This window comes from Macrobrachium nipponense, chromosome 25 (assembly GCF_015104395.2).
Source record: "Macrobrachium nipponense isolate FS-2020 chromosome 25, ASM1510439v2, whole genome shotgun sequence".
Classification (NCBI taxonomy): domain Eukaryota; kingdom Metazoa; phylum Arthropoda; class Malacostraca; order Decapoda; family Palaemonidae; genus Macrobrachium; species Macrobrachium nipponense.
The window spans coordinates 42,269,168-42,292,825 of NC_087214.1; the positions used below are offsets into that span (position 1 = coordinate 42,269,168).

The 23,658-nt window shown below is 37.7% G+C and overlaps 2 protein-coding genes across 7 annotated transcripts in view; one reads left to right on the top strand and one right to left on the bottom strand.

The window, feature by feature from the left end:
• Positions 1 to 5,376, top strand: part of LOC135199412 (hydroxylysine kinase-like) — a 54,488-nt gene extending 49,112 nt beyond the window's left edge. For both annotated transcript variants that reach the window (XR_010311063.1, XR_010311064.1), the window contains exon 8: positions 4,588 to 5,376. The gene's annotated coding sequence lies outside the window, so the exon portion shown is untranslated. The remainder of the gene's footprint in view (positions 1 to 4,587) is intronic.
• Positions 5,377 to 5,665: 289 nt separating this feature from the next.
• LOC135199411 (nuclear hormone receptor HR96-like) overlaps positions 5,666 to 23,658 on the bottom strand; it is a 69,313-nt gene continuing 51,320 nt past the window's right edge. For 3 of the 5 annotated variants that reach the window (XM_064227426.1, XM_064227425.1, XM_064227422.1), the window contains 10 exons: positions 19,002 to 19,257; positions 18,027 to 18,347; positions 16,048 to 16,175; positions 14,760 to 14,926; positions 13,140 to 13,300; positions 11,593 to 11,729; positions 10,695 to 10,884; positions 9,666 to 9,866; positions 8,355 to 8,567; positions 5,666 to 6,309 (listed from right to left, as the gene is read on the bottom strand). In XM_064227426.1, the coding sequence (XP_064083496.1) occupies positions 6,109 to 6,309; positions 8,355 to 8,567; positions 9,666 to 9,866; positions 10,695 to 10,884; positions 11,593 to 11,729; positions 13,140 to 13,300; positions 14,760 to 14,926; positions 16,048 to 16,175; positions 18,027 to 18,347; positions 19,002 to 19,196 (1,914 nt within the window). In that variant the 5' untranslated portion in view covers positions 19,197 to 19,257 and the 3' untranslated portion in view covers positions 5,666 to 6,108. Of the gene's footprint in view, positions 6,310 to 8,354; positions 8,568 to 9,665; positions 9,867 to 10,694; positions 10,885 to 11,592; positions 11,730 to 13,139; positions 13,301 to 14,759; positions 14,927 to 16,047; positions 16,176 to 18,026; positions 18,348 to 19,001; positions 19,258 to 22,099; positions 22,246 to 23,658 lie in introns of those variants that run through there. The other 2 variants (XM_064227424.1, XM_064227423.1) reach the window with 2 other exon arrangements.

A 23,658-nucleotide genomic window follows, 5' to 3' on the forward strand; every position in this document is an offset into this window, starting at 1 on the left:
GTCAGGTCAAATTTGGAATTCTTACCATTCTAGGTAGAAGTTTAGCCTTGAAATCATTCTTAGCCCTGAACAAGGGCATAAATGATAAAATAGAGAATGCTTGTAACTTGCTTACTCTTTTGGCTGTCGCTAGCGCTACCAAAAAGAGCATCTTCTGGTTAGAAACTTCAAAGAAGCAGATTCCAAAAGTTCAAACGGATCTGCAGATAAGAAGTTTAGCACTACATCAAAGTTCCATGAACGAGATTGATACTGAACTTAGGGGACTTCAATTTCAAACGATCTCAACGCCTCCTTAAGATCTGGATCGTTAGAAATATCCAATTGTACATGTCGTAGCACTTATGACAGCATGGATCTATATCCTCAAATAGCAGCTACAGAAAGCTTCTTACTATATCTAAGATATCGAAAGAACTTTATGTTGTTGTTTACAGAGGTACGGGTGCTGGAAATCCCTCTAGAACGACGCCAGGAGCAGTACACAACCCATTGTCTCTGATACAAGGCCAAGGTTGTTGTTCGTCTTGATTTAAGGATAGACTTCCAAGATACTTTAGAAAACCCTCTCGCTCGAAAGAGACGGTCGAGAGTCTCCGAGCGGTTAAGTGTAGCATGCGGAGGCTTTGGTGGAACCGCTTGGAATTTGGTTGTCTAAGTAGATCCTTCCTTAAAGGAAGGACACGAGGGAGATCCACTGAAAGTGCTAGAAGGTCCAGAAACCATTCTCTCTTAGGCCACCACGGAGCTACTAGTGTCATTTTGCAATGATTTGATTCTTGAAACTTCAGTACTTTTCTTATTGTTGCAAATGGAGGAAAAGCATATGCATCTAGGTTGGACCAATCTTGAAGAAATGCGTCTACCAAGCCTGAGGGTCCTGGCATGGGGAGCAATACACTGGGAGTTTCTTGTTCATTGCCTGTCATTGAAGCATCTGAAAACAAGGTTAGGTCTGGGCTCACTACTCTTAGGGGTGACCCTGTTCCCAGTCTTTGACAATCCTTCCACCATGCTAAAGTCTCCCAAAGACTTACTGGGACTCAAATTAAATGGGAGTCTGGCAGGGACTTCCCGTTCCAAGATTCTTTCAAGTATTAGAGTTGAATTGGTCGCATCCTGAGCCTTACTAAACTGACAAATCTTTCCAGAGATGCTATGTGTCCCAACAGAGACGGCCATTGCCTTGTTGGAAGCTTCCTTAAGGGCTGAAATTTTCCTAGAAGCAATAAAAAATTGTCTATCTATTTCTCAGATGGAAAAACCTGAAAACTGCGAGTGTCTATTCTCATCCTTAGAAAGAGAATTGTCTGAGTTGGAATCAGAGCAGACTTCTGAAAATTTATCAATATGCCTAGTGATTGAGCCAGGCAAAGTAACAGATCCCTGGCCCTCAGAATTCCCTTGAAAGAGTTGGCCAACATTAGCCAGTCGTCTGAATAGAGCAGAATTCTCACTCCCAACAAATGACACCATCCCCCTACTGGTGCTAAAATCCTCGTGAGTACCTGCAGTGCTGTGCACAAGCCAAAGCAAAGAGCTCTGAATTGAAATGTCTTCCCTGCGAAGACAAAGCGCAGGAACTTGCAAGACTGATGATCTATTGGAATGTGGAAATAAGCATCTTGCATGTCCACCGACATCATCCAGTCGTTCTTCTGTACTGCCGCTAGTACTGTGCTGGGTGATTCCATGGAGAATGGAGTTAGACAAATGAACGTGTTTGAGTCTCGACACATCCAGTACTGGACGCCACCCTCCAGACACTTTGGGCACCAGAAAAAGATGGTTGTAAAACCCAGGCTAGTTTCCTGACACCTGCTCTATCGCTTTCTTCTCTAGTAATGGCACCACCTCTTTCTGCTTAAGTACAAGAAATTTTCCCTGCTGATGACAATAAGCTGGGAGAGCAATTGGAGACGACGACAGAGGTGGAGGAGACAGAAAAGGAATTTTGTAGCCTTCCTTCAGTACCTCCACCACCCAAGGTCCTGCTCTTAAGTCTCTCCAAACATGCCAGAAGATCTGCAGTCGACCTCCTACTGGAACCTGAGGGCATAAACATTCATTTCTTTCTAAAAAACTTAGCAGTTTTGTTTTTATTGGAGCCTGGTAAGAACCTACGATAGGGCTTAGCAGCTGAAGACTGTTCATGAGATGAGAAAGGATTGTCTGATAAATTCCCTATTTTCCTGTACGGAAATATCCTCCCTTATTGCCTTAAAAAGAGATGGATTCAGAAGGTGGTCCACAGGGGAGCCCAAAACTGCAGCCATCTTCTGAGAAGGAGAAACCTTGGTCAAAAGATAAGAGCACAATTGTTCTCTTTTCTTCAAGATCGAATTAGTGATAGCATGAGAACATTCGCCTGCCGCGTCTGAAATAGCCTTATCCAGGCAAGACAAAAAATTTAAAGACTCTTCCCGAGTTTGATATCTGCTGGCGTCAGAAAGTCTAAGCTGACGCAGACCAGCGGCAATAGTACTTAGCGAAAGTTCGGCAAAAGACAAAACCTCAGTACTTCTAAACAAAGACTTGGACAAAGTTTCTCCTCTGTATTAGACCAAAGCACCTTACCGGTCTCAAGAGTGCATCTTTTCATAGGATTGAGTCACGAAAGGAAATCGGCATCGTAGGCCGAGGACAGTTTTAGTGCCGGTAAGGAGCCTGTGTAGTAATAAGTGACTCTATGCGATTTCAAAAACCCTGGAATACTAGAGCTGGCAGACTTACCAGAAGCTTTGTGCGCCAGCAGATGAGATATTTCGTCAAAACGTCCTCTAATTGAAGGCGAAAGCTTAGGTTTCTTCAAATACTTAATGGGAGTTGAAATGCTGGAAGACAATAACGACCTAGGCTCTACAGCATCTCTTTCCTCCACCAAATGAGGATAAAGCGAAGCGCAACGCTCCAGTAAGCGCCGAAAGACCGAAGGAGACTTCTGACTCAAGCTCTTCTTCCGCCAGTTGCGGATTTGAGACGACAGTAGCAGACTCCTCGCAACGAAAATTTGGCTTGATAGGCAAAGAGCCTCCAGGAGAAGTAGTCTGCAGTTGTCTACTAGTGTCGACCCCAGTCGGCCAAGCCGAAGCAGAGGGGATACCCGTCGGCAAAGAAAATGGGACTTGTAAGAGAGGCGGAGAAGATTCGTCGACACTGAACTGTACCACTTCCTCCGAATGCATCTCAAGCGGCTTGGGAACAATCTCAGATGACACATCTTTATAGAGTAAAGCAGTTAGAATAGCATCTAGTTTGGAAACAACAGTAGAATCTGTAACCATAGAAGGAAGAGAAAGAGAGACATTAGCAGAGTCCACCTGAGACTCTCCAACAGTAGAAGACCTAGGAATAGCCGAGAAAGATTTAGAATGAGACGTAGAAGCACGTGAAATAGGTTCAACAATTGATTGAGTCAGTGTAAAAGAATTAGAACAACCCGCTACGGGGATATCATTATTAATAAAGTCAGTATCTAAATTCTTACTCTTGTCGGTTCTAGAAACCTCATTGCTAGCTCTGGATGAAGGCGAGGTCAAAATACTGTGCGAGGACTTATGCTTACCAAAACGATCTTTCGATGAACGAGTTAAGCGTGACTGCGCGTGAGAGCGTGAAAAAGGAGAGGTAGAAGTCGGAGGGCACAGAACCCCATCGCCCTGAGAACTGACCTGGTTCCCTGGCAGCGGACTTTTCCAGCTGTTGCAGGGCAGTCCTAGGTTAAAGGGCTACATACGGGCTAGGGCACCGACACCTTACCTCTACAAGGGGAACGCGAAAAAAAATGTCAACTATGAAGGGACTTGGAACGGTTTGTTATCATAAATTCAGTTAAACTTTTAACGGAATCTAAAATAAGACTTACATCCTGTTCAAGTTTCTTGATACGCTTTTCCTGAACTGAAAGGGGAGTGGAAGTCGGAGCTAGAGGAAACGCTAGTATTAGGCCTAGTATAGGAAAAAAACTGTAGTTTGAGCAGAGGTAACTGCAGACGAAGGCTTTATGCCCTGACCTAATTAACTGCTTCCACAGTCTATCTGCTTCCTTTCTTTTCCTATTTCTAATAGTAATGTTGAGCGTCATATCTCTAGATCACACACTATACCCCTGCAGCTGGTACAAACATTATGTTGATCTATCTCAAATTTAGGCATTCTTGTTACCCAATAATCATTCCTACATAACCTGATACGTATTAGTTGACTAGCTTCCGGTGGAAGACATCCTAGGATTAAATTTACAGTATACTGAGATAGAAGAAAAACAGCCAAGATTCACCAAATACCAACATTCACCTAGATCAAATGGCGGCAAGAATTCTGACTAGAGCTAAAACATTCGAACACACCTGGTGGAGAACAGGTGAACTAGACAGTTCTGGGTCAGCCAAGCGATTGTTTATTTTTTTTTTTTTTTTTTGAATGCCGACTCGCCTCTCGGCGTGGAGACATGAGCTAACTTTAACAGTAGGTAAGATTCATCTCAAATAATACTCTTTAATTAATAATACTGTTCAATCTTTTTGTGAGCCATTTTGTGGTAGTGTGGGGTGTTATTCATTATTAATAAACCAATTGTCTCCTTAGGAGGGTTGTGCCATCACTGTAGCTCAAGCAGTGCACTGTCAAGGTTCTTTGCAGCGTCCCTTCGGCCCCTAGCTGCAACTCCTTCCATTCCTCTTGTTGTACCTCCGTTTATATTCTCTTTCGACAATTGTTTTAACATTGAGATTCCAGTGCTTGGCCTTTGGCTTAAATTTTATATTCCAGTTCCATTAAACCAATGCAGTAAACCAGTTTTCATACAGTATTTCCCTTTAGGATTGGAATTACCAGTGACTGTACCTCATTTGATGTCTGCTGTTCAGATATTCTTAAGGGTCCTTTGGTCTTTTGTTCCAGCTTGATCCTTAGTTGAGTCGATGATTTTAACAAGCCTCTTCCAGGTGTTGCTATCTTGTGTTATCCTTTTGCTTATTCCTTTAGGTTAATGCATATAATTTCATGTTGTGTTATACAGTCTTAATGTTATACTACCTCATTAAATGTTTTGTTTTTAAAAATGTATCTTGAATATTGTTTCATACACTGTTTTCAAATATGCATTGTGTTACAACAGTTAATGTATAATTTCATGTATTACACAGTAACATTGTTATACGTACTATACGTACTTGTTTGTTGAATATTCCATTTTCAGAAATTTATCTTGACCAATATTGTTTCATGCACCGTTATCAAATATGGAGTGCATTACAGTAATTCATGATCCAGAATTAGTATTTTGTAATGTTATATGGCTCTGCAATCTTTGATTGTACCCAGAATGGTTTTAAATTTGATATTTTCTTATTGAATAAACTGTAAGACAGACTAGACTGAAATAATTTTTTTTCATCAATTGTATTAAATTGGATTAAAATACATACTCAAGGGGGAGACTCCGAATTTTGTCAAAAACAAAATGTATTCTGATTGTATTGACAAAAATGTGGCATACCTTGTTAAGTATTAAAAGAATATAAAAATAGCATCACATGGAGAAAGTGTATTGAACACCCATTTCTATCAAGGTAAATATAAATATGATTGTGTTCACTATATAAAAATCTTTATACATAACTGGGTAATATAGGGCTCCAAGGTCTATGAAGTGAAAGAAACATGGTGATGACTGTATAATTTAAGAAATATATATAATCATACCAGGTATGGCACGACTTTAGTAAGCCTTATGGACAGACAGTTTTATGATACATAAATTGCATATGCTAAATATATACTGTATACAGATTTACTAACAAAAAACAAATACATCATGTATAAAAGTCTGCGGTATAAATGGCCTTCGTTGAGCACAACTGTCGTGAATGACGGGGAAATGTGGACAGGAACACTTGTACAAATCTATAAAAGAGGACTCCGTTCTTTTCAGAACCACCAAAGTCTCCACGGGCGCAATCTGTCGTAAAAATAGTCTATTCAGCGGCGCACCTTTAGTCCCTACTGACTTAGCTCATGAAAAGGAAGAGGAGTCAGTCGTTTTCAGAGGGGAAAAGGAAATTACAACTAGAGTGGCATGTTTCACGCTAATGCATTTTTAGACTGTCACCTTTGTTTCAGATCAAATATTTCAATGAGGAGAGGTTCAACTTCTTGGGGGTTCACTTCCAGGAAGACACGTATGTGATTTTCATTCAGGATGTGGAGGTGGTTTATTCTCTCCAAGAGTCTGTGATACACTGTTCGCCCCTCACAACCACCATACTTGCACTCAAGGTAACGTTTCAGCAGGTAAAGATAGGAACACTGGAAGGGAAAAATAAACAGCATTAATGTACACACTTCTACGGCTGTGACATAATAATCAAGTGCCTACAATCCTGTAGGCAAGTTAATCTATGCACGATGTAAAAGACAATGTCACATGAACACTTTTTCTGAAAAAGTAAAAGGCAGGAAGTAGTGTAGCTGGGGCTAAAGTGGCAACAAAGAACCTTCAGAATCATCTGTTGTATATTGTGCAAGGCAAATTATAAACTGGATTATTTTGCAAGGATCTGGCTACCAAACTCGCATTAGTCTAAGAAAAATGACTGGCTGCCTGATGCTAACTTTGGCAGCAAGGTGATAGTGTTGCCTATGCTTAGTGGTTATACAGAGTTGATTTAACTGGACCCAATTCATTTTTGAACAGGACAAGTTTAAAAGCTAGTCGGGGGTCATTAAATCATCTCTGTGCAACCATGAAGCATAAGCATCAATTTCATCTTGCTGCTCAAGTTGGCACTAGGTAGCAAGTCATTTTTTCTAGATTAGAACATTATTCAGACACATAATTACTGAGACAGTGTCACCCCATTTACAGTGTGCCATGTATGATATACTTTAGATGATACCAGAGGTTCTTTGTAGCCTCTTTAGTCCATGCTATATTCCTTTTCGCCTTTTACTTTTCTGAAAAAAGGATTGTGACATCATTGTTATGTAGTGCTTAGATTAACTTGCTACTGGAAAAAAGAAAAATTACTAAATACCAAGAGGTAATAAAATTAGAACGAAATTCAGTCACTAAAATTTACTTTAACCCTCTCGTGATCTGATGATGCTTAGCGCCTCAATAAATTTTTTTCCGTAAGTGCACAGATGATACATCAGGCGCATCATATGTACCCTAAGTTATTTTTGGAAAATATTCACATAAAACAAACACAACAATCATAGAAAATTCACATTAAACAAACACATCAATCATAGAAAATTCACATAAAACAAACACATCAATCATAGAAAATGTAGTTGACGCCATTAGGTCGACAGATGATTAATCTCTATGAAAACGCAAAACCGACACGCTAGCTTACTTAGCTACGATACAAAATGTCAACATGAGTAGATTGGAAAATCTGAAAATTGCACTCTAAAAAATTAGCATTTTTTAATCAATAACAGCTCGTTAGCAAATACATTTATAGCAAAATTATTGCTTCCATGTGAAAGATAAAATATTTCTGCACAATTTAGGTACAAAAACTCCCCAAACTTAATTATTAGGTTTTTCATGATTATTTCCAAAAAATATCTACGATTTTTCTCAAAAATTTCACGTTCATCACATCGTTTTTATTATTTCTAAGTCTCATAAAGATGTTCTGATGGCTTTAGAAAATAATTCAATCATTTGCCAATGTAATAACACTAACCAGAAGCTTATATCAGTTATAGTTCGGACGCACCAAATTTTACCAAAAAACTTTCCCATGCATGTGTTCTTTTCGGCCTGAGGGGAAAAGTCGTGTACCTTACACCCGTATATTTTTGGCTTGTGCGCAAGAGGGTTAAAAATATTATGAGCCGAGTAAGAGCAAACAGAACACCAACACTGATCAGAAGATATAACTTCCTCATACACTGGTAAACTGCTAACAAATAACTAGCCACATCACAGAGCTTAACTTTTTCAACAATAATCATGAGAGGACTAATCAAGAGGGATTAGACATGAACTGACTTATCTCACCCATTTCTCTTATCCTGTGCTCTTTCTACTGGAACTCCAGTCAGAACTAGGTTTTTGTCTATCCCCCTTTTTTCATGATTTCCAGGTCTTCATCCTGCTTTTCCCATACCTATTGCTTTTTTAATAAAATTGTTACTACTACACTTTCCCATCAATTCCAGCTTTGAAACAAAATCTTCCCAATATATTTCTTTCATTCATTAATCTTTGGTATCTTAGTCTTTTCTTCGTCTTTTGATGCCACACTTGCATACCGACCAATTTCTTCTTTGTAATAAAATCATCCCACTGCATTTCTGTCTGCCCCACACAAAAAACGACAAGCCCAACCCACCTGTTCATGTTTTATTGCCTCCGCATGAATGATGTTCGGCCGTTCTGGCATGAAGAGGGTGATTGCGGAGAGAAGGAATATTATGTTGAGATCTCTTCTCCACTCGGGTTGGAATGCCAAAATGAAGCGCTTGTGTTCCTCGTAAACGTTGCCGGGGGCTGCCTTGAGCACCTTTAGTTTGATGTTTTTGAAACGGTCATGATCTTGTTGTATCTGGAAAACAATATAAAATAGATTCTTTCTCTATTTCCCTTTACCTTCTCTTATTTCTTCCTAATGAACACCATATTATTATTTGGAAGCTTCTTGAACTTCAGGTTAGTGGCACCTGTGGTTGGTTGGCTTGTTTTATAAGAATAGTGTTCATTGAATAATAATACAGTGGTCCCCCCATATTCGCGGGGGATGTGTACCAGACCCCCAGCGAATAGTTAAAATCCGTGAATGTTTGGAACCCCCTCTAAAAATGCTCATAACCCCTACCCCTCCTAAACATGCAAATACCAAATGTATCATCTTAAGACCATCCTTCATCAAATAATACATAATTACGAGTGAAGCGAAGTCTTACTGGAAGACAAAGAAAAATATTTTGTTATATTAAACCTTACATCTTGAATTTCATCCCATATAAGATTTATTTCTAAAATATAAATTCACATTTAAATGAAGTTTAAACCCTTTGATGGTTTAACTCATAGCTTCGTGAGTTATCACCTTCAGGGTACCCTACTGGTAATAATAGTAATAATAATACTAAAACACGTTCTTCTTCATGTATTTCATATTGCAATGTGCACAGGTGATCAAACTTATCAAAAAAATGGCCGTACACTATTACTTTGGGTAAAATTATTTTGGTGATGAGTGTATGACATTTAAAATATAAAAGGAAAATCTTAGTAATTGCAGTTACTAGCGTTAGTGAGGGGTAAGGAATAAAAAAACTGATGCCAAACACCTAGTACTGGGATATATGAGGTCCTTTAGGATTGGAAAGGAAACTACGCGTAATAAAATTTGGAAGGTGTAACAGGAAGAAAACCTCACAATTGCACTATCAAACAATTTTTAAGAGAGGGGTGTAAAGTAAGATGGAAGGAAGAGAATATGAATGGAGGTAAAGTAAAAGGAATGAAAGGGTTTGCAATTAGGGGTGAAAGGGACGCTGCAAAGAACCTCAAGTAATGCCTACAGTGAATTGTGAGCTGGTGGAAGTATGCATTCCATTATCTTATATATAATTTACTTTTGAAAAGACACTTCTGTACAGTAGACAGCTAAACAAAGGCTTTATCTATTATCCCTCACCGTCCAAGAATCCTTGTCGGGGTCGTAGGCGAACACCGAACGCAAGATCATCATCTCCGTGCACCCTCCTTTGAGGAGTGCAATCTGATCCTCCTGGCACAGACTTTTGAAAGCGGATATTCTCTTTGACATCTTGATAAGGCGACGTATTGCTATTTCCGTCATGTTGATGATGTTGATTAACGATGGGTTGCTAAGGTCCTGGAAGAAGGAACTTCTCTAGTCAACCATTATAGAAACAAAGCAATTTTAAAATTACAGCACAGCTTAGGCTAGAAATTTTATGGAGTTAATGTTCAATGGGGTATATCCTGAATGTTCAAGTGTAGATTATATTGTACAGTTTTTACTGCTTAGAAAAAATATTGAAATTTAACGGAAGACCAGACCCCTGAGGTACCTAAGATAAGGGCTATCTTTGAGAGTATATGTGACTATCTAAAAAAAACGTAATATACAGTAATTAGTACTATTATGATTATTACTGACTAAGCTACAACCCAAGTTGGAAAAGCCGAATGCTATTAGTCTCAGGGTTTCAACTGTCAGAAAAATTAAAACATAGAAGTGGAGAATAAAGCCTAAAAATAAATATAAAAAAATATGATGAAATGCTTAAACTACAGAATGGGAACCAAGTGAGGCCACTCATGAATACAGTTTGCTTCCAGTTTGAACTTCAAGAACATATAGCAGTAAAATACAATACACAGGAGATTGCAGAATAGAACAGTACATAGAATTTAGGTCAAAGGCCAAGCACTTGGACCTATGATGAGGTCACTTAGCGCTGAAACAGAAAGGTCTGAAAGGTGAAATGAGGAAAAACCTTTTGCAGTTGGAAGAGGGAGAATATGAAAAGGTACAGTAAAAGGAATGAAGGGATGTAGCAGCTACGCGCCTAAGGAAGGGACATTGCAAAGAACCTTAAGAACTACCTACAGTGCATCGGAAGAGGTGCATTGATGGCACAAGCCCCCCACGGAGGCAGGAGATTGTAGGAATAAGTCTCACACCTGAAGATCTTACCTTAAAATTATAGTCTTCACACAGGGGGGCCATGAGACCCTTGTTGGCCTCAGACAACTCGCTGAGTTTCATCTTCTCAGGTTCGTTCAGTTCTCTCGGATTAGAACTCCCTAAAAGACTAAAGGCACTGTATTCAGCACTTATAGCTGTGTTCATGATGGAGTCCATCATGGTTATACCTGTCACACACCTGGAATGCAAAGTCAGTATGTCATCCCTGGCTAACAATGTTCAACATCAAGATTCATAATCTCATAATAGCATGCGAGTCACTAAAATGGTGAAGAAATCCGCATTGGTGTAAGTGTACATATAAATTAGTAAGTGTAAATATAAATTAGAAATATGACTAAAATATTTTCTGTTAAAACAGAATTCTATCGAATAAAAGGAGGCATAAAAACAAAAGGGCAGAATTTATAACATTATATCTCAACGAAAATTGTCTTCCTCCATTGAGGAAGACGGTTGTCTTTGAAATATAACGCAATAAATTCTACCCTTTTGGCATTTTTATGGGCTCAGAATTATATATACAAATGAGAGCATTCGAGAACCTGCTAAATTCTCCTCAATCTCAATCTCTTGTTTGTATATATATTTCTAATACTATACAGTATATTTATATCTACACTTACACCTCTGTGAATTTCTTCACTATATTGATATGAATAATGAAACATTTCACCTTCAAACAGTATAATTTAACACCTCAACTTAACAGATGTCTGTACTTATCACATACATCATTATGATAATTTTTTGTTATGCTGCCATTTTAGATGTGGTCTATTTTTACATAAACCTCTTAAAACCGAATACAGACCCCAAAAGCATCTGTTGAATAGGAGAGCTACTTTTGAAAGATGCCTGATAGGTAAAATGAAACAATACTCACGAATTCGCCTTGCAGCCTGGTTGCAGCATCCGCAAAGCTTCTTGCACGCTGAAGTTTTGCCAGCAGTCTTGTTGTAGTTCTGTGTTTTCCCGGGATTCGGCGGGACTCTGGTTGGTTTCACTGTCAGTGTATTCAACCTTGAAATTAAAGAAAGTGTGTTACTTTTACACGCCTGAAGCTTGGACACAAAGTGGTTGTTTGACTATTAATAGTTAAATTCCTATCTTCTGCTATGCCTAAATCTAGCTTTAAACTTGCTCATTTATTGTTTTTATAGTGGTTTTAATGCTTTCTTTAGTTTTATGAACAAAAAATTCATTTTTGCCCCGAAGGTTAGAGACCAAAGTGAACGAAGAGTAAGATTACGAGCCTTCTATACTATTTCCTTTAGCCTCTTCTTTGAGATACTATTTAACCTAACACAAAGAAAACAGTGCAAAGTCCTTCTTCGCATTATGAGCTAATGCCTGATAATACTCTGGGAAACAGTTGGTTTTGTGGTCCCCAAAATGCTGTCAAGTAACACCTCAACTTAAGGGACATCTCCCCATAGGAGGGTAGTGCCATCAATGCACTTCATATGGTGCAATGTAGGCATTACTTAACGTTCCTTGCAGAGCCCCTTCGGCCCCTAGCTGCAACTGCTTTCATTTCTCCGTTCATATTCTCTATCTTCCATCTTAACAATTGATCCATAGTGCAACTGCTTTCAGGTTTTCCTCCTGTTACAATTTCCAAACCTTTTCACTGTCAATTTCCATCTCAGAGCAGAATGGCCTTAGTTGCCCCAGTGCTTAGCATGTGTGCCTAAAATCCATAAATCAATCATTTAAGGGACTTCTGCACTTATTAGCTACATTATTATCATGATGTTTTCCTTGGCTACCTGAGATGTCATAATTTTTAAAATAAATCTCTTAAATTGAGAGGCAAGTATAACGTACAGGTTAGTTTATGGTAAGAACTACAGTTGACCCCCAGTACTCGCGGGAGATACGTATCACAACCCCTGCGAATAGCTAAAATCCATGAATACTTGACACCCATCTATAAATGCTTGTAGCTGCCTATTTGATAGTTCAAACACCAAAAAAGCCCCTCTAAAAATGCATATTCCTGAGTATTTTAATAGTTTTATCACAAAAAATGTATTTAGTCAGGAAAATGATATGAAAATATAGTAGTTAATGAGCATTTCTCTATAGAAAATAATGCAAATTTTCTGAGAATAACGTGGATATATGTTCCACAGAAAGATCCACAAATCCAGAACAGCAAATAGGCAGGGGTCCACCATATGTGGAATTGCTGTGAGCTGTAAGATATCTTGAAGATATTCAAGTGCGGGCTATAATACGGGGGTCTTTGTTATTTAACAGACTTTATCACTCATAAGAAAGCCAGGCACCAAAGTGTCTTTAAGATGAGGTGCTACTGTACCAACCTAATTTAGAAGCCAATACGTACTATGAAAAACATCTGGCAAATGCACCAGTCAACTTTATTGAAACAGATTTCAGATGTCTTCTCAATGACATTAACTGTACCTCTTTTTTTATATTAATTGCCATCACTTGAGCCATGCTTAGATTCCCCAAAGGCTGGCTTGTAGGTGTGGCTGGGGACTCCGGTGCAAGACAGTGAGCCGACCCTGGACTAGCATTCACCGCTACTGTTGCGTGGGGTGATGATATGAAGGAGTCTGATTCTGCAAAGATACGAGAATTGTTAATAAAAATAAAGATTATAGATGTTTTTAATGCTCTGGTTACTCTTTGGCAGTCCATCAGGCTTAGATTATTACAGAAATATGTGGAGAACCTTCATGAAATTGTATTAGAGTACAGTATTTTCGTAAAACAAATTTAGCATTTCACAAAGTCATATGACTGATAGATTAGATTTTGAAGTTCTTGGTCATCACTTATGGATAAAGAATGGACAACTAACCTTACCATCTAATGTACAGTATATTTAGAATTTACTGATCACTTTTAACCAGATACATATGTGATTTTAACAACTACAATGCCCTCTTGACGTCTCGATTTATTCACAATTTTGGAAGTGCTTGTCGCTGCTAAGCCTAGATCCAAAAGAACGAAGAAATGAAGACATTCTGATGCCTTGGTGAGATTCAAATTTCCGTCCGGGGTATCAGAACAACTTTACGAGGTAATTAATGTTACTTCATTCTGATACACATACGGGAATTCAAATCTCACCCAGGCATCAGAATACCTTCATTTGTATCTAGGCTTAGTAGTGACAAGCAATTCCAAAATATGAAGAAATCATGAGGTTAAGATGGCACTGTGGTTATTAGAATTTATATACTAATTAATATATGCAGCTCATAAAAAAGTATGTTTTACCAACTGAAAATTTATATATTTTGTATGTTAATATCAGTAGGGTGACCTACAGGCAATAACTCGCGAAGCTTGAAGTTAAACCATCAAAGGGTTAACTAGGTATCTCGGAACTCTCTGCTACATAAATGTTATTGTTAATTGCATTTCAAATAGTCATCCAACATCAAATTGCTAATAATATGACAAACAATACACTGCGAAATGATTCTTTATAGTGGAGGTGAAAAGACATATTTTCACTATGCCTAGTATTTGAGAAAACTATCAAATTTGGTGCTGAAATCATCAATTTTGAGAAAATTATAATGCAATATGTAATTAAAACATCATTTAAACATGAATTTATGATATTTTAAAAATGTCTTATATGAGATGAAACTTAAAGACAAGGTTTTATCTGCCAAAAGAATTTATCTTCTATCTTCAAAACTTTTGGAGATACAGTATTAGCATTTGAATAGCGTTAAGGCCAGCCACCAGAAATGAGCTGGTTTCCAGTGATGACTTTGCTTTGCTCATAATAATAGCTAAACATAACTGATATTATTCTTGGAATTTATTTTTTCAATAATATGACTTCAAGTAGAACACCCTTATAGTGGCCAATAACCGAAATCAGTCACTATTATTTAAGCCAATCTAACAGACATTGCACTCAGTTCAAAGATAGAAAGACCTTAACTCAATCGTGAAGACAACACCTAAAGTACAGGAATTCCTACATTCAAATAAGAAATAGAAAGACCTTAATTTAAATCGTGAAGAAGCTAGGTACAGTATGGGACTTCTCACCAACAGAATTATCGTTAGGACTAGTAGCATGACTATAAGGTAAAAGTTGTAGCACTCTTGATGGGTGGGAGGGGATGCTCCCGGAAAAATCCTGATCCTCGGAACACCTTGGAGGTACCTCTTGCTGGCTGGCGGTGGGCGAACTGGTAATGTCATCACCATAGTCTCTGAGAGTGAGAAAGTGTCTGTATTAAGCAGCTGTCAAAAACACTCTCTGAGGATAAGAAAGAGACTGTATTACAGATGGCAGAAATTATGTGCACACTCATATTCGTGGGAGTAGTTTACATATAAACTATGGCAAATATTCATCATATCAGCTTTTATACTAAGGCAAATATTTGCAGTACTAATAGCTTATATACTAAGGCAAATATTCGTAGTACTAATAGCTTATGTACTAAGGCAAATATTCATGGTAATAGCTTATAAACTAATGCAAATATTCATCACAACAGCTTTTATACTAAGGCAAATATTTGCAGTATGTATTAGATTATATACTAAGGCAATTTGTCTATGTTCTTGGGACTGGTAACATTTACTTTTTGATGACAAAACTTTCCAATATGAAAAGAATGTAACTTAAAACACAAAGAACCTTGAATGACAAAGCAAAACTATAAAACTAATCAGTTTTGCGATGCTACAAATACCAAATTACGCAGATGACTACAAATCTGAATAAATTACTACTACTACTACTTAATAAATGTATATAGATATTCAAATACTACTAAGCTATGATCATGGTAACCATTTAAAAAAAAGCTTAGTACTCAATTAACAGACTGGATGACACGCTGGTTAACTGGTCTTTCCCCCATCTCACTCTCATTCCAGATGGTTCAACACCACTGTCCTTCTAATTCTTGTAAAGCTATTACTATAACCCTTTGCAACCTGTACTTCCTTGCATAAATGTCCAGACACCACCCCACATACAAATGAGTTATGGTCCGGAAGGCTGTTTACATGCTGAATTGTTTGCCTATTTATTACAGTATAGTAATATAAAATCAATAGCAGTACTGTACGTTTTTCACTTTAAAATACAATGCACTGTACATGGAGTACTGTATGTAAAGAATAGGCACACAAAACAAAATTTGAACTTATGGCTGGCAAAGGGGAGTGCTTTGAACTCAATTTGAATTTGCGATCATGTTTGTTTGTACCTCTGAATATCTGTAAGCAGTACTATGGTGTCTGCATATCTAAATGCAGCAAAAATCATTATAAATATCTGATTAGTTCATGGCACCGTACTTATAAGATGAATACTTACTTTTCTTCCTTATAATATTCTAAAGATGAACCGGAGGGAAGTGATGGCTTGTCTGCCAGTGCTCCGGTAGACTGGATAATCGTTCTCTCCTGGGAATGGATGTCAGTTTGGCCTTCAACCCGTAGTACCTGGCAAAAAGAAAAAGTAATTTCAGTGCTATAACTACTTCAAGATACTGTTAACAACATAAAAATACTTTTAAGTCTTAGAAATAAAAGATTTGTTAGGTCACTGTAAACTTCAGTTCAGACACAGAATTTCAAATATAGTTGTACTTCAACTTATAGTGCCACCTTTCAAACCTTTTAACTCACCATTTCTGTTTCTGCAATGAATAACCTCATAGGCCTCAGCACTTGGTATTTGAACTAAATTCTATATTCTATTCTATTTTATTCAACTTGACAAATTCTTTGGAGGGCTTGATTTCTGATAATCAACAATACCTATTAAGTGACTTGAATATTTTCTAGATATTTTATGGATACCAGCAATTTCATATAGTTTCTAACCTAAACTAAGCTGTTCTTTACACTTAAAATTCAATTCAAGAGAATTATCTACAAATGTATCATATCTAAAATGGTAACAGCAATAATACTCATAATAATGTAACTGATAAGTACAGAAGTCTGCCAAACTGAGGTGTATTTATTGAATGGTTAACAAGTTTCTACTTCGATAAGCAAAAGCATTTCCAGTGCAAAATAACAACACTTGAACAATTCATGAGGCTGAGCAAATACACAAATGTGATATAAACTGCTATTTCTAGTGTTTTCTTTAAATCTTAAGCTGAAAACCCTTATGGACAGAGTTGACAGACTATAACACATCCAAGAGGGCTCCTACAGGAAATCAGCCAAGGAAAAGGTAATACATAAACATATGAGGGGATAGAAAGTAAGTGATACACCTGAAATTCAGGAGATATCAGCAGACAGTAAGGATGAATTTGCTCCCTGCTTAAATATATGAAGATCAGAGGATTCTCACTTAAGTAATGGAGCCACGATGTAAACACACTTTTTTAATTCTTCGTAAATGAAAGCATCAAAAGAAGAAAGTGTCTTCACTGGAAAATAACAGCAGGTTTTACAGAAAGGTTCAACCAAAAATTGCCTAGTTATCATCTAATCTGCAAGCTGCAGTATCTCAAGAGTAACAACTACGAAGATTTTCATTTGGTAAGCAGTATGACCTTAAGAAACTTTTCCTATAGGAATATACCATTTATCTTTCAATAAACATTACCAAGAATGTCTTAAGGACAGGGATCTCCTGTCACTTCCCTTTAGTTTATCACCACCCTAAATGGCTGTGCCTCTCCCCCTCTCACCATATAGTATTCAATACATCTCACTCACCATATACTAGTATTCAATACATCTCAATCTACTTTCTGGCCTCTGATCCAAAGATTTCATGGTTAAGTCTTCATTTGTTATACAATCTTCCCAGCATACTCCAGCCATGAAGCTCATTTATTAACTAAGAGGACTGTGAGAAAATCACGTGCTTGAGTATACCACACATCGTAAACTGGTGTACGTACACAGGAGTCTGTTCTTAACCAGCTCACTTTTGCTAGCTTAAGTCTATGCAAAGAACAGAATAGGATACAATATAGAATTTTGGCCAAGCGCTGGGACCTATGAGGTCATTTAGCACTGAAAAGGAAATGGACAGCAAAAAAGTAAATAAGGTGTAACAGGAGGAAAACCTCAAAGCAGTTGCACTATGAACTAATTGTTAGGGGAGGGTGGAAAGAAGATGAAAGAAAGAATACGAAAGGAGGTATAGTAAAAGTAATGAAAGTGGTTGTAGCAGCCAGGGGCCTAGGGAAGGGATGCAGCAAAGAACCTTAAGTAATGGCTACAGTGTACCACATGAGGTCACTGATGGCACTAACCCCCTACCAGGAAAAGTCTCTGTAAAGAATGAAAGTTTCTGTTTGCGTAGGAGCAAATACTCCTCACCTTTGCAGATGACTCCTCTTCACTACGAATCACTCCGACAACTATCGCCTGCGGCTTATTCGGTTCGCCAGTCGAACCGGAAGAAAACGGACTGAAAGGCGGAACGCTGCTTTTTAGACTGTCGTCGTCGGAATACGCATCGCCCATCTTCCGAGCGCGGTTCTCTTCGATCTTCTGTTTCTTCCTCTGTTTCTCCTCTTCCGTCATTATCCACTCCTTTTTCATGCCGATCTCGAAGCACTTTCTCAAACGGCACTTTTGGCAAAACCGCCTCGTCACTTGGTCCACCTTGCAACTATCTTGAAATGGACAGCGAAACTCCTGCAAAAAAGCAGGAATGATATAAAAAAGATAACAGTCACTGAGTAATACTATACAGGCAGTCCCCAGCTTACGAAGTTCCGAGGTTACAACGCTTTTCAATTATGTCCATCAGAAATTATTTTCTGGTTTACGACACGTTCCAGGGTTACGACACTTACGCCGCCCATCTGACAGATGAAATATGACTATAAAAATGCAGTTCATAGTTATTAATACACCCAAAGTATTAAAAGTAAGGTTTTCTTAGGATGTTTGACGATTTTCCGGCTTACGACGTGTCTCAAGAACGGAACCTCTGTCGTAAGCCAGGGACTGCCTGCATTACTTTACTAACATAATTGTATTCGTTTTTTCAGTTAGGATCTATGCATGGTATTTAATTTCTAAATGTTATTTCTTTAATGTATTTTGATATGCTATGAACGGTACTTTCAATTATATAAATCAGTAGTATTAAATAGTATTAAATAAATACTATACATGTGCAACTAAAGATTTAAAAGTTAGCATTCAGCAGACATGCACAATTACAGAAATAAATTATTGCCATGTATGTACTTTAAGAAACAAACATTTACCTACTGTTATTAAAGAGAAATGACAGGAAAAAACAACAGTACTACTCCAAAAGGAGCAAGAGAAAAAACTTACCTTATTCTTGAGAGCATTCCTCCTGAAGAAGGCCTTGCACGACTCGCATGTGATGGCGTTGAAGTTGTAGCCCAGGGCCCGGTCGCCGCAGACTCCACACTTCTTCGAGTCCGGCCTCTTGCCACCGGAGGTGGAGGCCCCATCCTGTGGAGAGTTGACCGGCTCTTCAGGAGACTCCATACTTTCCTCCATCATGCCTGCAGAAGCCACCTGCCACCCAGATGGCAACCAGTAGGCCCCTTCCTCACTTACATACCTGGAAGGAAAACGCGAGAGTCAGTGGTGAGGTTGCGACAGTCTTGCGAAAGGCTTGGAAGAGGGCGATGCCTACAGTTTACCTTGAGAAGTGGACAGTTTGTCTTCAAGTTTTTCTTGCCTAGCTGGTTGATTGAAAGTACGAAGATAATAATAATAATAATAATAATAATAATAATAATAATAATAATAATAATAATAATAAATATAATAATACAGGTTTTATTGAAAATAATGGCTATTTCAGCCACATTTATTTTGTATAGAGGTTTCTCTATTCTTCCTATTACTGACTTTTCCTCTGTACTCAAGTTGGCTATTAAAATCTCAAAAACGTGGTATTTGTCAAATTGAATATATTATACAAAATGCTGTACAAATTAGGCTAAGATCCAATTTGTACTGCATTTTGTAAAATATATTCAATTTGACAAATACCACATTTATGACACGAATCCCCCATTTGGAATTTTAATAGCCAACTTGAGCACAGAAGAAAAGTCAGTAACAAGAAGAATAGAGAAACTTCTAGAGAAAATAAATGCGACTGAAATAGCCATTATTTTCAATAAAACCTCTATTAATGAAGGTCTTCTTCCAGCGAATAATAATAATAATAACAATAATAATAATAGAAAAATTAAAAGAAAATAATGACAAAAATCAATAATAATGATAATTTCCTCCGACAGAAAAAGGAAATACAAGTATCTCCCTTTTGTTTAAATTTCAGCAACAAATATCCCTGATGATTCGGAGACAATGACACAGAAAATAAACACTACACCTATTCAAATGCCTACTATGTATATGGAATGGAATATATAAAATGTAGGCCTATGGCCAAGCGCTGGGTGGGACCTATGCTGAGATCATTCAGAGCTGAAAGGGAAACTGAGAGAGAAAAGGAGTAAAAACCTTTTGCAGTTGAAGCACCAGGAAACAATTGAAGGGAGACGGTTGAGGAAAGCAAGATGGAAGGGAGAGAATAGAAATGGAGGTACAGTAAAAGGAGTGAGAGGGGTTGCAGCTAGTATGGGCCTTAGGAAAGGGAGCTGCATAAAAAAAACCTTATAAAGTAATGTTTACCGTGCACCGCTTGAGGTGCATTAATGGCACTAGCCCCCCTACCCCAAAAAGGGGCATTACTTATTATGCTCAATAATTATGCTCCCCCATCCACACATTATAAAAAGTAACACATCACAATACATAAAATTATGATTTCCAAAATTAGGTTCCCACATAAGGTTCCTCTATGCTGCTTAATAAAAGGAAAAATGCACGTATAGGCCTATAGGCCTATTTTTCTCTGAAAATCTATTCATTAAAAGCTAAAATAATCCATTTGGAATGTTCTAGAAAAATGCCAATGCTGGTTTTATCAATACAAGTCATTAGAATCGCATGATACTCGCTTGGAAAATCGAAGTGAATTCTGACTATGGAATTATAGTAGGTATTACAATTGGCAGACTATAAGTTGCAAAATGTTTATGTAAAAACATATTTATACAACTAATAATACCTGACACATTGAAGGATTACTGATTAATGAAGGCCAAATAATGGTCTATAAAATGATAGCCTTATTAAGCATTGTCTATTTATTTATTAAGATTTATCTAAGTTGAAAAAATGGAACGACCAGCTAATAAATATTACAAATGACACGGAAAAAATATTCGTAAAAATAATCTCACAAAATTACTGCCTTTACACTAGGCTAAAAGATACCATAATCAGATTAAAATGCTATAAAAACACCATTACAGAAATTCAAAACTAATCCCAAGATGTTTACATTACCTTTAACAAAATAAAAAAATAAATAAATAAAAAAAATTCTGACTGAAGACGGCAGCAATAGGCTACAGTTGCCAAGTTCTATCTGATATCTACTCGGTTACCTAATGTTCTTTTATTTTTTCTTTTCCCTTATCAAATTCACGTGGTAGACCTTCCCCAAACAACAGGTAACCTTGAAGAAGATTATTTGAGAGAGAGGAAGCCATAGGTCAGTTAAAATGTTTGTTAAAATAAGAAAATTTGGAGTGCTGAGTATGAAGCACAACAGACAGACGGTTAGGCCTATGGCATAAATACAATGGCTCGAGTACCTATTTTGTAAATGTTATTTGTTATTAATACGCTGTTAAATTTAACAAACGACAACAGAGGATGGAATGTTAATGATAATATGTAACATCCTTTATCAATTAGGGAATGAAATTTACACCAGAGAGCCGCTACGTTTTCACCTAAAGATAATGTTAAAAATACGCATTTCTTCAATTTTGCGCACAGGAATAACCAAAAAACATTACATAAACAAAACAAGAAATGCCAAAGCACTAGATGTAATCCAATAAAACACAGAGAGAAGCTTAATACAGAATTATACAAGTTTAAACACTCGCATGGGTCTAAAGAGAAATACCGCCAAATCCAGGTATCTTTGGATCTTGCAACAAACTTAATGCGGTCTGTTGCATGCAATATCGGGTCACAATGAGGCTCTATAGCTTGTGTACACACACACACACACACAGAGAGAGAGAGAGAGAGAGAGAGAGAGAGAGAGGATAACCACTTATTGTTAGACTTCACAAAGCTAATATCTGCCACAAGCAATGTTAGCCCCTAGACATACATTGAGAGAGAGAGAGAGAGAGAGAGAGAGAGAGAGAGAGAGAGAGAGAGAGAACACCTGTTGCTAAAGGCACTATACGCACGGCTACTGTCCGTCAGTTGTTTGAACAAAAGACAAGCGAAAAACGCCAAGAACAGATTACGTTAACAAGATCCCTTCACCACAAGATACACGTGGATGCCGCCATTACCTGTGCGTCTTCATGACGCTTGCTTGCCTGGAGAGACAGGACAAAGAAGGAGCAGATGCTTCGTGAAGCGCTCGAAAGACAAGCACTCTCTCTCTCTCTATCACACACGCACGCATACACACACACATACACACTCTCTCTCTCTCTGTCCGTCTGTCTGGGACACAGCAACCTTATCATAGGCCCGAAATCAAGATAAGGATCTAATCGACATACTACATGATTGCCAGTTGCGAAAACAATAATAATTCATATTAAAAACAAAAGAGCAACGACCCGCCCGGTCTCTCTACACAGCCGAAAACATCGAAATTCTACCCAAAAATAAAACACTGTGGCATATTGTTGGACGCGACTCGCGCCACATAAAATAAAAATCAGGGATAAAATTAAATCAATTGCTACCTCTCATAATCTATAAAAAAAAATAAACTGGAGAGGGGGGAGGGGTTACTGGGTCTCACGTAACGCCACGACGAAAATGAGAAAATAAGGTGACTTCAAAGAAACTGAGAAAGTAGATAACTTATATATATATATATATATATATATATATATATATATATAATATATATATATATATATATATATAAATAACAAAATGGCCCCCCTCCCACCTCTTGACGGAAAGAAGGTTAGAGTACAAATGGGAAAACGGGAAAAGAGGCAAATACCAAAGCCTAGCAGTAGAGGAACAGAAACAGTCGCAGTTTCGTAGAGTTTATGTGGGAAGGAGTGACCTGACAGGGGTCACCGACACGGGGAGTGGTCAGTAACTGAGTGGGTGACCGCTAACTTAAACTAGATGCATAAGGTAGGAAGTGCTAAATAATACAGATTCTGTAGAATTTTAAGATGAACTAGAGAGTAAAATACAAGTAAAAAAAGTTTCTTCGGCGCAGTTGAGTTTTCCGTACAGCGTACAATGCCGAATGGAATTCTCAGCGACGGCCCATGAATCTTTCAGCCAAAGCCTGGTGGTGGCATGTGTTGCTGGCACCTTTAATGGTGCCAGACGCACGATCATGAATAACTTTAACCTTAAATAAAATAAAAACTACTGAGGCTAGAGGGCTGCAATTTGGTATGAGTGATGATTGGAGGGTGGGTGATCAACATACCAATTTGCAGCCCTCTAGCCTCAGGAGTTTTTGAGATGTGAGGACAGACAGAAAAAATGCGGACGAACAGAGCACGGTCTTCTTTTACAGAAAACATTTAATTTGGCAGAAAACTGAAAAGTGTCACGTGATTTAATGCAGGAATTTCAATTCAATTATAAACCACCAAAAAGTAGAGCAAAAATTGCTTGAATTAAATTCAGAATTTACAGAAACCAAATTTACAGAATTTTTTTTTATTTTTCTGTATAAAGTTGACCACTACGAATACAGTATGAATTTGTAACTTATTGTATTGACACTTAATAATACATTTTGTATTTTTAAATCATTTTATTGGTCCCAAAAAATGCAGTTTGTATTTTTAATTTATTGAAAAAATACAGCATGTGTTTATAATTTATTGCACTGCTCTAAAGAAAGGTAGAAATATATCCT